This window comes from Lepidochelys kempii, chromosome 3 (genome assembly GCF_965140285.1).
Source record: "Lepidochelys kempii isolate rLepKem1 chromosome 3, rLepKem1.hap1, whole genome shotgun sequence".
Lineage (NCBI taxonomy): Eukaryota > Metazoa > Chordata > Testudines > Cheloniidae > Lepidochelys > Lepidochelys kempii.
In genome coordinates this window covers 167427618-167443399 of record NC_136382.1, presented here as the reverse complement: position 1 = coordinate 167443399, position 15782 = coordinate 167427618, and the positions used below count along the sequence as shown (strand labels likewise).

The 15782-nt window shown below is 49.2% G+C and overlaps 1 protein-coding gene across 2 annotated transcripts; it reads left to right on the top strand.

Annotated features, from left to right (window-relative positions):
• The first annotated feature begins 4516 nt into the window (after positions 1 to 4516).
• On the top strand, positions 4517 to 11960 carry LOC140909504 (endogenous retrovirus group K member 5 Gag polyprotein-like). Of its 2 annotated transcripts, XM_078852271.1 has the most exons (3): positions 4517 to 6005; positions 8745 to 10460; positions 11383 to 11960. In XM_078852271.1, the coding sequence occupies exon 1, from the start codon at positions 4544 to 4546 to the stop codon at positions 5687 to 5689; it is 1146 nt and encodes a 381-aa protein (XP_078708397.1). In that variant the 5' UTR covers positions 4517 to 4543; the 3' UTR covers positions 5690 to 6005; positions 8745 to 10460; positions 11383 to 11960. The 2 variants fall into 2 exon arrangements, with proteins under 2 accessions (XP_078708397.1, XP_073195039.2); XM_073338938.2 differs by having other exon boundaries at positions 8745 to 11960.
• Positions 11961 to 15782: the final 3822 nt, after the last annotated feature.

Genomic DNA, 15782 nt, shown 5'->3' with positions numbered 1-15782 from the left:
AGGGGCAGATGGACCATAGCTGATTGGTGCTGTGAGCTAAATGCACTGAGTCACAACAGCTGGAGTGGGGAGCTGCTGCTGTGGGGTGAGCTCACTCTATAACTCCCCCAGGCCTCGCCTTTCAGCACCCCTCACTATGCTCTTGCATGTGTTGATGTAACAAAAACTACATTGTTTAACTTTCTGTGACTTATCACTTTTGCCCACACCTTTTCTGTGACATTTACTGAATATTTCCATGCCCAAGTCATAGTATTAATCATAAATATAAAGGGGAATTGGGGGTTGCAACCCCTAATTCCCCAACTAATAGGTGCACTGCTGCCAGTGGAAATAACAGCCCCTGAGTTAATTGCCCAGGCTCCCTATGCATTGCATTGGGAGAGTTAGATCCCTAAGAAAGGGATTTTTCAGAAGGCAGCAAAGTGAATGGGAACCCATGTAGGCTAGCCAGGAGTGAAATGCAGAGGAAGGGAGTGGTGCTCAGGGCCCAGATCCATCTCCGTATTTATGCTTTTAACTTCCATTGATCCTGGTTGCTAGGCACTTATCTCAGGTTGGGATTCTTAGCTGTACGTCCTCTCCTGGACTTAAGCCATATCGGCCCATTCTCAGGAAAAACTGGAGAGCGCAAGAGAGGCCATCCCATTATTGCCACTGTCCCAGTAGTTACGGCATCCACCTGGGAGAGCAGTTTTCAAATCTCTACTTTGCCTGATTTGGAGCTGGGGCTAGAACCCCCAGGTCTTCTACCAACCAGGTGACTCCCTTACCACTAGGCTATTGGCTATTCTTGGGTGGATCTTTCTGTTAGAGCTGTTCCACTTTGTATTAATAACGAAATATTCTTTTAGGATAGAGAGAGAAAAAGTAAGAGCGACTGTATAGCCTAGTGGTCAGGGCATCCACCTGAGATGTGGGAGATCTGGGTTCAAGTCCCTGTTCCAAATCATGTGGTTTGGGGATTCAAAGCTCGGTTTTCAGCATCCCAGATGAGTGCCCTACCCATTGGGTTTTTAGGTATTCTTGGATGCACATATTCCAGCCAGCCCACCCCTAAAATTTTGACCTGTTCACCGCCTCCCTGGCTGTCTTCTATGCAGGTTAGGCATGCTTTATCACTTTGGGTCTTGCAGGTGAGATAGATAAGGGAATGCCACACTTGAGAATCCCCACTGGGTCTTAGGCATGAGGTAGGGCTCTGAGCAGCTTGTTAGCAGCATCAGGTGTTAGGGGCTTTGCATATGCCCACAGTGGAAACCTGCTTGATTATGGGAATAGACACCTACGGGGATAGGCAGCAGCTGAGCAGTGTTTTTGTGAATGTCAGTGGTGCTTAAACATTGGCATTAGGCACCCAAAGAGTCAGTTAAACACAAAAGTTCCCTTGTGAATCAAACAGTTTGTGCCGTAAGCCAACAAAATGCAGGGAATGAAAATCTAACAGTAACAAATTTATTTGATGGGTAGGAAGGGGGAAAATGAAGGATCAAAGGAGGAAAGAAGGGTGAAGGGACAAAATAAGGTTGTTTGTATTGTGAAGTTTTCCAAGTGAAATTGCAGTGTTTAGACTCCTTCTTTTCCCTTTAAACACAGTACATTCTAGTCTAATGCACAGTATCCATTCTAGCATCTTAAGGGTTTCATTTCTTGTTCATTTCTTGTGAAGATTTCAAAGATTCCTGGTTTGGGATAGGGAGTTAATGTTTCTGTGTTATGTGGGCCCTGGTCTAAAAACTCTCCGTGGTTGTACTTTTAAGTGCCCATGTTGCTGATGAAAACGGGACTTAAGCACATTTTCAAATGTGCTTACCTCTGTTCAAACCAAGTAGCAGTAACTGAAGCAGTTGCAAAACGAAGCACCACATAGATTAATTCTAAGACACTATCAGTGCTATGAAAAAGACCTACCTTGTATTAGCTGAAACTTATTGGAAATGTTCCCTTGTATCCTCTCTTATAGTACAGTGAGAGTCTACAGATTTGATACTGTTGATCATATGGCCTCTAAAAGCTACCCAAGTGGTTATTTCCAGACACAATTTAAATTCATCCCCTTCCTTCTCTACACAATGTCTGAATGGAGAACCCTGACCTGGACCAAGGGTGATATGCAAATAAGGAGGGGATATCCTGCAACATTACTTCCAGGGAGTGTTAGAGTGAGGGTTGTGAGTTCTAGATTTGCTAAGTGGTGCTAAGTAATCTGCTCTGCCCTTTCTTTACCTAATGCCACCCCAGCTTTCCAGAAGCCCCTCAGCTTTAGGGAGTCAGCTAGCTTGATAAATGCTCTGTCTGTAGTTTTCTGAACAAAACCACAGGCTGAGCTGGGACTAGAACTGTGCATTAAAGATAGACAGTGTTTGAATAAGATCAGCGTGTGTTGAAGCAGCCCTCTTCCAAAATAGGCCCCCCACTCTTTTTTTTTTTTTTTCCAGTTATGGTGCAGGATGGAAACAGGCTCACTCTCCTGCTTTTGGCGAGATGGGGGAAAGCAATCTGTAATTCAGTTGGCATATAGATACTTGGGAGAGAATGGGGGCACCATGCTTCCATGATGCCACTCTCAGCAATTTAATTACTTGTTCCAATGTGAATTGCTCCCATGCTTTTTGATTGAAATACAATCTGGTGATACCAACATTTCCAGCCTGCACAAGCAAGATAAAAAGTTACAGAAATGTGCTTGTGGAAGCTTCCCTTGTACAATTCTGGCTGGCTTCTGCCATTCTAGAAATGGCGCAGTTTCACCAGTTCATTCCTTCTCTTTCCCCTCCCCCCTCTCTCCCCCTCCCCCCAATCTAGATATTGTAAAATGCTGGTATCTTGGTCATTGTCTGCAGCTGCCGTGTACTTGTGCCATTAAAAACCTTCAGTAATACAACCCCATTCTCCCAATGATCGTCTTATTCCTAGGCTGTGCTCCTGTTTTGTAACCCCTGCCATGGGAGACCCTTGGCAGTACACAACCCATACTAAAGACCTGTCAAGAAAGATGGTGAGCACTTGAAGCTTTCAGTGATTTCAGTAGAAGGGGTAAGCACTTGGCAATCTGAAAAGCAGCCCACTTTTATTTAGGAACCCAAATATGGACATAAGGCTCCCAACTTTCAGCTCCCAGTTCGAACACTTTAGTCCTTAGCTTTCTTAGTAGTATTTAGGGCTGGTCTACACTAGGAACTTACATTGGTATAGCTATGTGTCTCAGCCCTGGTCTACACTACGAGTTTAGGTTGAATTTAACAGCGTTAGATCGATTTAACCCTGCACCCGTCTACACAACGAAGCCATTTACTTTGACTTAAAGGGCTCTTAAATTGATTTCTGTTCTCCTCCCCCGACGAGGGGATTAGCGCTAAAATTGACCTGGCTGGGTCGAATTTGGGGTAGTGTGGTCGCAATTCGACGGTATTGGCCTCTGGGAGCTATCCCAGAGTGCTCAATTGTGACTGCTCTGGATAGCGCTTTTGACTCAGATGCACTGACCAGGTAGACAGGAAAAGGCCCGCTGTAGCATTCATGCAGGGTTCATGCACTTGGCAACATTCAGGGCACACCCGGAGTGTTGTGTAGGAGCAGTGCACACACGGCTCCTCTCAAGGGCATGAACCTTGGAATCTCGCCCAGATGACATGAACCGTGGGAAGCCTCCCAGGACTGGGCTCAAGGCCCGAGAGCAAGGAATGCGGTAGATAGAAATTGGTAAATAAGAATATTATACAAAGCCAGGGTATTCCTTTTATCTGTTGGAGTATGTAATGCGCGGGGGGAGAGAGAGAAATAAAAGAGAGGGTGAAAAGCTGACAGGCGGACCAGCCCATCAGCAGACCAGCCTGCTTGCTTGCTTAAAGCCTTGCCGTCTTGTATTTGCACCGCAACAACCGCTCCCAAATGTGGGGCCCTCAGCACTCACCTCACCCGGCAAGGGTTTCAGACGCCTCACTTATCTGCTTTGCGGATCCTGGTGAGTATTTTTCATCGTGGTAAGTATGGGAAGCTCCCTCTCTGCTTTGCAAGTGCAACACCGCAATGAGCTACAATATTTTCTGCGTAAGGCTCAGCATGATTGCCCCACTCGAGAACTCACTCTCCTGCTACAGGAGGTGAGTGCCCAATGCCCGTGGTACCCTGAAGCCGGAACTGGGAGCGGTTGGGCCAGACATTGCACAAAGAGCCTCGGGTGCCCGTGCAGGCTTTACATGCCCGGCACCTCTGCCGCGACGCGATACAGCGTGTTGCCTCGGAAAGGCCCTCTCCCGCGCCAATAGAGGGGCTGCCGATCTCACCACCCCCGTCCGCTCCTGCAGCCATCCCTCCCCCTGCTTTGCCCCCAGCGCCTCAATTATCACCGCCTCCCCTGTCTTCCCCACCGGAGCCGATGTGTGATCACCCTCCCCCCGTGGGGCCCCATGCTCCGGGGCCCCCCGGGGGGTCGTCAGCATCTGCTCAGGGGCTTTCGCTGGTGCAACAAATGGTTCACGCAGTGAAGACTCGCCCAGATCTTACAGCAGAGGAATTAGCTGATCTGGTCTCAGTTTGCCCGATGACCTGGCAGGATGATGGCCAGGGCAACCAGCTTGCAAACTGGGTCAGTTTGCCTTACTTTTTGATCAGAGAGGTAAAGAAAGCGATTCGTGAGTTCGGCCTGACTAGCACGTATGTACGTGGTCTCCTTGAAGGGCTAGGTACTGGGTACACCCTGGTTCCTGAAGATTGGAAGGCGCTGTTGCGCATGATGCTGACGCCTAGTCAGTATGTTATTTGGCTTAGTGAGTATTGGCAGATGGCGGAACGCCAAGCCCAGGTATATAGAGAGCAAGGTGTCATTTATGAGCACTTGGCAGGGGAGGGCCCGTTTGCTACCGTTCAGATGCAGTTTCAACTCCCTCAGGCCGTCTTCCCCATTATTTCTGCCTGCGCCCAGCATGCTTTCCGGAAGGTCCCGGATTCAGGCAAGCCTACCAAAAGCTTTGCCAGTATCTGTCAGGGTGCATCAGAGTCCTTTATGGATTTTACCAGCAGATTGCAGGAGGCTATCCTCCAACAGGTGGATGACCCTGCGGCAGTTCAGGAGATTCTGTTAAAAATGGCGGTTGAAAATGCGAACAAGGATTGCCGCCGTGCTCTCCAGGCGGCACAAGCCGCTGGCGTTCTAGAGCTGTCAGACGTGCTGTGGGCGTGCCAAAACATTGGCACACAAGCACATAAAGCTGGGGTTCTGGCTGCCGCCCTGCGGAAAAGCGGGAAGGAGGGGAAGCATTGCTACCGCTGTGGTAAGGAGGGTCACTTTCAGCGGGAGTGCCGCTCATTGATGGCGCCTGCCCGCCCCTCAAAGAAGTGCCCCAAGTGTCGGAAGGGCTATCACTGGGCCAATCAGTGTCATAGCGGGCCGGGAAACCGCGCGACGGGTCCCCCCCCCCGAACCCAGGACCAAACGGGGGTGTTTCCCCACTCAGATGACTGTCCCTCTGCCTTAAAATCTATAGAATCCATGAGGGCGGCGACTGCCGGAAGTGCTGGGCTTGATTTGATTATGCAGGAGGACGCTGATTTTCAGTTGCCGGGGGAGGTTTGCGCCATACCTTTTACACAGGTGACGAGACCTCTCCCTGCCGGATTTGTGGGTCTGGTTCTCCCTCACTCACATGCTGGGAAACAGGGTTTTTTTGGTCATCCCAAGGGTCATTGATGCCGATTACACCGGCGTTAAGGTTCAGGTGTGGACCCATCTTCCACAGTCGCTCCCATGTGGATGGTCAATTGCACAATTGACTTTAGTCCCCTATCAGGTGCCAGCCGCAGAGGATTGAGCCCGGGGCGGAGGTGGCTTTGGATCAAAGCTGTCTCAGTCGCCGCCTCACGACACGTCCTCTCAACTTGTTGCTCTAACAATGTCGCTCCGCCCCTCGAAACCTCAGTTAACACTTCTTTTAAATAATTTTCCTTTTACAGGGCTGGTGGACACTGGAGCTGACGTTACGGTGATTCGTGATCAGGACTGGCCGGTCAGTTGGCCAACAGTTCCTTCTAAAGAGTTGTGGGGGATCGGGGGTAGCAAACCCGGGCGCCAAAGTTTGTCTTGGGTCACGGTCTCTAAACCAGGATGCCGTGCCCTTGCTACGATCCGCCCTTTTGTGCTCCCTGTCCACCTCAATATTTGGGGCCGTGACTTACTTACAAAGCTGGACACCACCCTCGATATTAATATATAATGGCCCAAAACCCTCCCCCACCCACCTTGCCCCCTGCATTACCATTGGTATGGCAATCCTTAGAGCCCGTACGGATTGACCAGTGGCCCCTCCCCCTAGAAAAGCTGAAAGCGCTTCATTCACTTGTGCACCAACATTTGCATGCGCAGCGCTTGGAGAGCTCCACTAGTCCTTGGAACACCCCGGTGTTCGTTATTAAGAAAAAATCTGGTGCATGGCAGCTGTTCCACGATTTAAGGGAAATAAATAAACGCATCCAACCCATGGGCCCCTGGCAGTTTGGGTTGCCAAACCCGAATTTAATTCCTCAAACCGATCAGCTTTGTGTGTTAGATTTAAAAGATTGTTTCTTCACCATCCTCCTTTGCCCACGAGATCGTGAAAAATTCACGTTTACGGTGCCAGAATATAATAATCAGCAACCCTCTCACAGGTATCAGTGGAAGGTCTTGCCCCAGGGAATGCAAAATAGTCCAACCTTGTGTCAACTTTTTGTGGATCGGGCCCTCGCCCCTTTTCGTGCCTGATACCCCACACTAAAGGTCTACCATTATATGGATGACATTTTGCTTAGTGGTCCCCAGGTCACGGCACAACAGCTTGAATATTTGTCTCAGATTCTTGGCCAAAATGGCCTGTTAGTGGCACCAGAAAAAATCCAACGCTCTTATCCGTACCAATATCTCGGGCATAAGGTTTTACAAACCTATGCTGCCCCTGTTCGCCCGGAAGTGGTTCTACCCCAACCCCTAACCCTTGTTAAATCACAACAAATTTTGGGCCATTTAAATTGGATTCGACCCTACTTCTGTCTCCCCACATCGATGCTGCAGCTGTTGTTCGAGCTCCTACATGGAGCTCGGGCACCGGGCGCAGTTATTGCCATCACTGAGGAGCACATTGCCTGCATTCGACAGATCAATGCAGTGTTGAGTCAGCAGTTTGTGGATAGACTTACTGAGATTCGTCCCCTGTGGTTGGTTCTCCTTGCCACCCCTCATACGCCTACTGCGGCTCTGTCTGTACCTCGTACAGACACAGCCGTCTCTATCATAGAGTGGATATATTTGTCTTCCACTCCTCCTCGGAACATTTATCCTTATTTAGACGCCCTGTCCGACCTTGTTTGTAAAGCCCGCCACCATGCAGTGCAACTCACGGGCACTGATTTAGTTGCCATTGTTTCCCCCTTATTACGTAGTGAATTTGATTCCTTGTATCACACCTCCTTGGCCTGGCAGGTTGCTCTTTGTGATTATGTGGGAGAGATTTCTTATAATCCCCCAAAAGATCCTCAGTTGGTGATTACACAAAAGGTGCCACTAATCGTACATCGTCTTAGCTGCTCTCGACCTATTGTTTCAACTATCACTCTTTTTACTGATGGCTCTCCACATCGCGGTGTTGTCACCTATCAATTAGGTGACCCCCCTCGTTGGCATTCTCGTTTTACGCTGCCTCAGCGTTCCGCACAGCGCTCGGAACTAGCTGCTGTTGTTTTGGCCTTTTAATTTTTTGCTGATTGTCCCTTTAATTTAATCGTGGACACGCATTATGTTTATCAGGTAATTGATCATTTACCCCTTGCCCTCATTACCCCTCAGGTCGATGCGGACCTTCTTCGCCTGTTTTTGTCCTTACAGTATCTCATCACCACTCGTAATTTCCCTTATTTTGTTGCTCATATTCGCAGTCATACCCCTCTGCCTGGGCTACTTACTGAAGGCAATGCGTGCGCCGATCGCGCATTACGTGGTCAGGTAAATTCCCTCTTTTCTGACCCCATTGAAAGCCATTCCTTTTTTCATCAGTCTGCCTCTGTTTTGGCCCAACCATTTCACATTCCTGCTGATCATGCACGTTCTATTGTTCGTTCCTGCCCCCACTGTGCCGCTGCTGCCCCTACCTTTTCTTATGCCGTTAACCCCAGAGGTACCGCAGCGAATCAGCTGTGGCAAATGGATGTCACTCACGTGCCACAATTCCGCCCCTATTCGTTTTTATATGTTTCCATTGATACCTATTCGGGATTCCTCTGGGCGACCCCACAGCGTGGAGAAGCCACTCCCAAAGTTATTCACCATTTGCTAGCCTGTTTTGCTGTTATGGGTCGCCCGAGCCAGATAAAAAGGGATAATGCCCCAGCCTATTGCTCCACTGCCCTCTCCACCTTTTGTGCCCAATGGGACGTCCGTCTCAAACATGGGATCCCTTATAATTCCACAGGCCAAGCTATTGTTGAACGTGCAAATCGCACGCTAAAAACCTTGCTTGACAAACAATTAAAACAAGGGGAGCTGCGTCTCCGAACCTTAGGAGACATTCAGCAACAATTGCATGTCCTTTTGTTTACTTTAAATAATTTAACATTGAATACAGATCAGCAGACCCCCGCGGATTGGCATTTTCATAAGTCCGAGGTACTGGAAAGACCGCGTGTCTATTACCGTCAGCTGCCCGATCCGCAATGGTTGGGCCCAGTACCTTTAATTACTTGGGGGCGGGGATATGCTGCTGTGTCTCCCCCTGCAGGACCGTTGTGGGTTCCGGCCCGGTGTGTGCGACCGGCACTCAAACAGCATGGCGTGGCACCAGGGGCTGTCGAACCCCATACCGGAGTTTCAGCTGACCTTGGAGGAGAACGTGGTGCCTCCCAGGTCAACAATGGCGGGACGGAGGAGACGTAGTGTCCCAAGCCAGCCCGTGACATGGGGAGCAGTGAAAGCATTGGTCGCCGCGGCTCAACGAAGACTGGCAGCAAACCAACAGCCAGAGACTCCTGAGACTCTGTTTGTGGCCATTCTTGCCCAAATCACTGCTAATTCTGTATTGATTGCGTGCCTTATGTGCCTGCTATTTCCTGTAGGGGTTGACTCGGGAGCGCCTCCTCCGTTACGGGCCTGAATGACACATAACCTATGGGAAAGATTGGCTTCAATAGCAAATGTTACCCACTTTTGTTTATCTGATTTTGTAGCAGCTGAAGAATTGTTAGGTACGTGCCTTATTCCAGTATGTCATCACCCTGAGGAAATAGGGAATGAGACAATGCTCGCTGCTTACGCGAACCTCTCTTCCCAGTACTCTGCATGGCTAATTGGGGCCCGGCCAACTACACTTTACCTTCTTGGGCTTATTTTTTGCTGTTGCTGTGTGCAATGTATTTCCTTTTTGTTAAGGCTTTGTCGAGACCCGCCCTGGCAGGCTCCATGAGTTATGACCTTGTCTGTCCGGGAGTTAATTGGCTTGCAAAAGCGAATTGATGGCTACCATGAGATGGCCGAGCACAAATAAACAAAAAAGGAGGGGTGCAGCATCCTCATGCACTTGGCAACATTCAGGGCACACCCGGAGTGTTGTGTAGGAGCAGTGCACACACGGCTCCTCTCAAGGGCATGAACCTTGGAATCTCGCCCAGATGACATGAACCGTGGGAAGCCTCCCAGGACTGGGCTCAAGGCCTGAGAGCAAGGAATGCGGTAGATAGAAATTGGTAAATAAGAATATTATACAAAGCCAGTGTATTCCTTTTATCTGTTGGAGTATGTAATGCACAGGGGGAGAGAGAGAAATAAAAGAGAGGGTGAAAAGCTGACAGGCGGACCAGCCCGTCAGCGGACCAGCCTGCTTGCTTGCTTAAAGCCTTGCTGTCTTGTATTTGAACCGCAACAGCCCGCAAACTTTTGAATCTCATTTCCTGTTTGGCCAGCGTGGCAAGCCACAGGTGAGTGCAGATCTCCTCAGCAGAGGTGACCATGATGGAGTCCCAGAATCGCAAAAGAGCTCCAGCATGGACCGAACAGGAGGTACGGGATCTGATTGCTGTATGGGGAGATGAATCCGTGCTATCAGAACTCCGTTCCAAAAGACGAAATGCCCAAACATTTGAAAAAATTTCCAAGGGCATGAAGGAGAGAGGCTATAACAGGGACCCACAGCAGTGCCGCGTGAAACTTAAGGAGCTCAGGCAAGCCTACCAAAAAACCAGAGGGGCAAACGTCTGCATCTTCTATGATGAGCTGCATGCCATTCTAGGGGGTGCAGTCACCACTACCCAACCCCTGTGCTTTGATTCCATCAATGGATTATCACGCAACAGGGATGTGCATTATGGGGATGAGCAAGCAAGCGGAGAAACTGTTTTTCCCGAGAGCCAGGAACTGTTTTTCACCCTGGACCTGGAGCCAGTACCCCCTGAACAAACCCAAGGCGGGCTCCCGGACCCGCCAGGCAGAGAAGAGACCTGTGGTGAGTGTACCTTTGTAAATATAATACATGGTTTAAAAGCAAGCGTGTTTAATGATTCATTTGTGGCCAGTACAGCTACTGGAAAAGTCTCTTAATGTGTCTGGGGATGGAGCGGAAGTCCTCCAGGGACATCTCCATAAAGCTCTCCTGGATGTACTCCCAAAGCCTTTGCAAAAGGTTCCTGGGGAGGGCAGCCTTATTCCGTCCTCCATGGTAGGACGCTTTACCGCGCCAGGCCAGTAGCACGTAGTCTGGAGTCATTGCATAACAAAGCATGGCAGCGTATGGTCCCAGTGTTTGCTGGCATTTAAGCAACATCCATTCTTTATCTCTCTGTGTTATCTTCAGGAGAGTGATATCATTCATGGTCACCTAGTTGAAATAGGGTAATTTTAATAAGGGGCATTCAGAGGTGGTTGTTCCTGCTGGGCTGTTTGCCTGTGGCTGAACAGAAATGTTCCCCGCTGTTAGCCACTTGGTGGGGGGAGGAGTGAAGTGATCATCCCAGAGAATTGGGTGTGTTGTGGGGGGGTTTAGTTGGGTTTGTGCTGCACATTAACCTGAAAACCGCAGCCCCTTCTTTTAAATGGCCAACCCAACAGCTATTTGGTATGGGAAATGAGGGCGCTGCTGTTTGAAACCATTCCCACATGTTATGAAGGTTAAAGAAGCCAAAAGACTGTGGCTTACCATGTCTGCCTGCAAGCTGAATTTTCTTGCCCGCCGTCCCTGTGTGTGTGATCTCTCACACCAAACTGGCAGACTCTCAAAAAAGAGGTAAAATTCAACCTTGTACCGAATGCACACATGCTATGTAATGTTAACAACAAGGTTCACCCTGAAAGAGTCTACCTATTGTCCTCTAAAATGTGTCTTTTCAGCTACTACTCTCCCATTTTTTATTTTTTTTTTGCTCCCGCAGCTGCAAATGTTTCAATGCTCACACTGTCATCTCCTTCCCAGAGGCTAGCGAAGATTAGAAGGTGAAAAAAACGCACTCGTGATGAAATATTCTCTGAGTTCATGCAGTCCTCCCACACTGAAAGAGCCCAGCAGAATGCGTGGAGGCAGACCATTTTAGAGTCCAGGAAAGCACAATATGAACGCGAGGACAGATGGCGGGTTGAAGATGATAGGTGGCGTCAGCTTGCTGACAGAAGGCAGGAGTCAATGCTGAGGCTACTGAAAGATCAAACTGTTATGCTCCGGCATATGGTTGAGGTGCAGGAAAGGCAGCATGAGCACAGACCTCTGCTACAGCCCCTGTGTAACCAACCGCCCTCCTCCCCAAGTTCCATAGCCTCCACACCCAGACGCCCAAGAATGGAGTGGGGGGGGGCTCTGGGCACCCAACCACTCCATCCCAGAGGACTGTCCAAGAAACAGAAAGCTGGCATTTAATAAGTTTTAAAGTGCTGTGTGGCCTTGTCCTTCCCTCCTCCCCCACCCCTCCCGGGCTACCTTGGCAGTTCTTCCTATTTGTGTGATGAATTAATAAAGAATGCATGAATGTGAAGCAACAATGACTTTATTGCCTCTGCCAGCGGTGATCAAAGGGGGGGAGGGGAAGGTGGTTCGCTTACAGGGAAGTAGAGTGAACCAAGGGGCGGGGGTTTTCATCAAGGAGAAACAAACAACTTTCATACCATAGCCTGGCCAGTCATGAAACTGGTTTTCAAAGCTTCTCTGATGTGCACCGTGCCCTCCTGTACTCTTCTAACCGCCCTGCTGTCACTGCGCGTAATCAGTGGCTAGGCAATTTGCCTCAACCTCCCACCCCGCCAAAAATATCTCCCCCTTACTCTCACAGATATTGTGGAGCGCACAGCAAGCAGTAATAACAGTGGGAATATTGGTTTCGCTGAGGTCAGTAAACTGCACCAGTGCGCTTTTAAACATCCAAATGCACATTCTGCCACCATTCTGCACTTGCTCAGCGTATAGTTGAACAGCTCCTGACTACTGTCCAGGGTGCTGGTGTATGGCTTCATGAGCCATGGCATTAAGGGGTAGGTTGGGTCCCCAAGGATAACTGTAGGCATTTCAACATCCCCAGTGGTTATTTTCTAGTCTGGGAAGAAAGTCCCCTGCTGCAGCTGTTCATACAGACCAGAGTTCCTGAAGATGCGAGCGTCATGTACCTTTCCCGGCCATCCCACGCTGATGTTGGTGAAAGGTCCCTTGTGATCCACCAGTGCTTGCAGCACCATTGAAAAGTACCCCTTGTGGTTTATGTACTCGCTGCCTTGGTGCTCCGGTCCCAAGATAGGGATATGCGCTCCATCTATCGCCCCACCACAGTTAGGGAATCCTCTTGCAGCAAAGCCATCCACTATGACCACATTTCCCAGAGTCACTATCCTTGGTAGCAGCAGCTCAGTGATCACATTGGCTCCTTGGATTACAGCAGCCCCTGCAGTAGATTTGCCCATGCCAAATAGATTCCTAACTGACCGGTAGCTGTCTGGCGTTGCAAGCTTCCAGAGGGCTATTGCCACTCGCTTGTGAACTGTGAGGGCTGCTCTCATCTTGGTATTCTGGTGCTTCAGGGCAGGGGAAAGCAAGTCACAAAGTTCCATGAAAGTGCCCTTATGCATGCAAAAGTTTTCCAGCCATTGGGAATCGTCCCAGGCCCACAACACTCTGCGGTCCCACCAGTCTGGGCTTGTTTCCCGGGCCCAGACTCGGCGTTCCATAGCATGAGCCTGCCTCATTGCCACCATGATGTCCACATTGCTGGGGCCCATACTTTGAGAGAAATCTGTGTCCATGTTCTCATCACTCTCCTCACTGCGCTGCCGTTGCCTACTCGCCTGCTTTTGCAGGTTCTGGTTCTGCATATACTGCTGGATAATGCACATGGTGTTTAGAATGGTCATAACTGCCGCGGTGATCTGAGCGGGCTCCATGCTTGCTGTGGTACGGCGTCAGCAGGAGAGCAGAGTGGCAGCAGAAGCGGCGGGTGAATGATGATGCTGACAGCAATAATGCGCCTTCATGGAAAAAGGCACAAAACAATTGTCGACCGTTGCTTTCACAGAGGGAGGAGTAAGGGGTAGGCTGGCAGCAGATGGTGCAGTACAACTGCTAGCTGTCATCATCTCCTGGGTGCTTGCAGTGCAAGCTAGAGCAGCCTGAGGCAGAATGGCCCCCTCAAGGATTGAGCTCACAGCCCTGGGTTTAGTAGGCCAATGCTCAAACCACTGAGCTATTCCTCTGCCGATATTCCAGGCAGGACTGAATCTCCATTAGACAAAACTTAAAGAAGAGAATGACCTGAGTCACTCCCATTTATGTCCAGGCACCCCTGACAGACCTCACCGAGGTCTGCCAGGAGTACCCATGTCCGCACAGGCGCCCTGACCAACCTCACCAAGACCAGCCAAGAGCACCCAGGAGATGACGAGGACAGCTACCAGTTGTAATGCACCATCTGCTGCCACAAGGCAATGAGCTGCTGCTGTGTAGCAATGCAGTCCCGCATCTGCCAGCACCCAGGAGACGGACTGTGACGGTGAGCTGAGTGGGCTCCATGCTTGCTCTGGTATAGCGTCTGCATGGGTAACCCAGGAAAAAAAGGCGCGAAACGACTGTCTGCTGTTGCTTTCAGGGAGGGAGGGGTGGCCTGACAACATGTACCCAGAACCACCCACGATAATGTTTTTTGTCTCATCAGGCATTGGGATCTCAACCCAGAATTCCAATGGGTGGCGGAGAGTGCGGGAACTGTGGGATAGCTACCCACAGTGCAACACTCCGGAAGTCGACGCTAGCCTTGGTACTGTGGACGCACTCCGCCAACTTAATGGTCTTAAGTGGGGACACACACAATCGACTGTATAAAATTGATTTCTAAAAAATAGACTTCTATAAATTTGACCTAATTTTGTAGTGTAGTGTGAAATTTCAAACCCCTGAGAGACGTAGCTATACCAATCTATCCCCCAGTGTAGGCAGCGCTACAGAATTCTTCCGTCAACTTAGAACTAGTCTACACTACGGGGTTAGGTCGATGTAAGCTGCCTTGGGTCAACCTAGCTGTGGAAGTGTCTTCAATTAAATTTGGCTCCCGCTGACATAAGTGTCTCTCTATGCCAATTCGGTAACACCACCTCCTTGAGTGGTGTAGAGTCACAGTCGATGTAATTAGGACAACACAGTGTCAGTGTAAACACTGTGTTGCTTATGTTGACTTTTACTGGCCTCCAGGAGCCATCCCACAATGCCCCACACTGATAATAGAATTAATGCAAGCACTCCTGGTGACGATGCGCATTGCCAGGTGTGCGCACACACAAGCGATTTAATAACTGCGGTGGCTGTATGCTGATGTAAGTTACATCAACATAATTTTGTAGTATAGACATGGCCTTAGCTACCACCTCTCTGGGAGGTGGATTACCTACACCAAGGGTAGGCAACCTATGGCACATGAGCTGATTTGCAATGGCACTCACGCTTCCCAGGTCCTGGCCACCGGTCCGTGGGGCTCTGCATTTTAATTTAATTTTAAATGAAGCTTCTTAACATTTTAAAAACCTTATTTACTTTACATACAACAATAGTTTAGTGTTATATTCTAGACTTATAGAAAGAGACCTTCTAAAAACATTAAAATGCATTACTGGCACGTGAAACCTTAAATTAGAGTGAATAAATGAAGACTCGGCACACCACTTCAGAAAGGTTGCTGATCCCGACCTACACCAATGGGAGAGCCCTTCTTGTCAGTGTAGGCAGTGTCTGAATTGAAGTGCTACATTGGCACAGCTGCAGCGTTTTAAGTGTAGGCGTATCCTTACTCTCTGGCATCCTTTACTCAGAGTCCGTGAACTTTACAAGCGCTACAAGAACAGGATCTTCTCAAGCTGGATTGCAGCCTTCCCCCAGGGCCATATCATTTTGTCTTTATTCACCGGAATCTGCATTCCCTTCAACCAGTGCCACTGCTGACATTATCAGAGAAAGCTATAGTTATAATTACTGAGTATCACACTTAACAGATTGATTATCAAAAGCTTTATTAAGTAGCTGAATTTCACTGCCTCAGTGCCACTTTTTCCATGACTTCATTCAAATATCATCCAATTTCTAGGGATTCCATTATTGCATTTTAGGGCTTGTCTTAACTTTCCTGAGTGTCCCTGTGCAGACAAGTCAGCTAAAGCTGTGGTCAATGCACTTTAGTTAAAGCTTCTTAAACCGCTGTGTGGCCGCTCTCATTCAAAAGTAAAGCAGCCTTAGTTCACTGTAGGATTAAGCTCCAGCAAACTAAGGCTACTTTACTCCCGAATGAGTGCGTCCACACTGGTTTAATGCGCT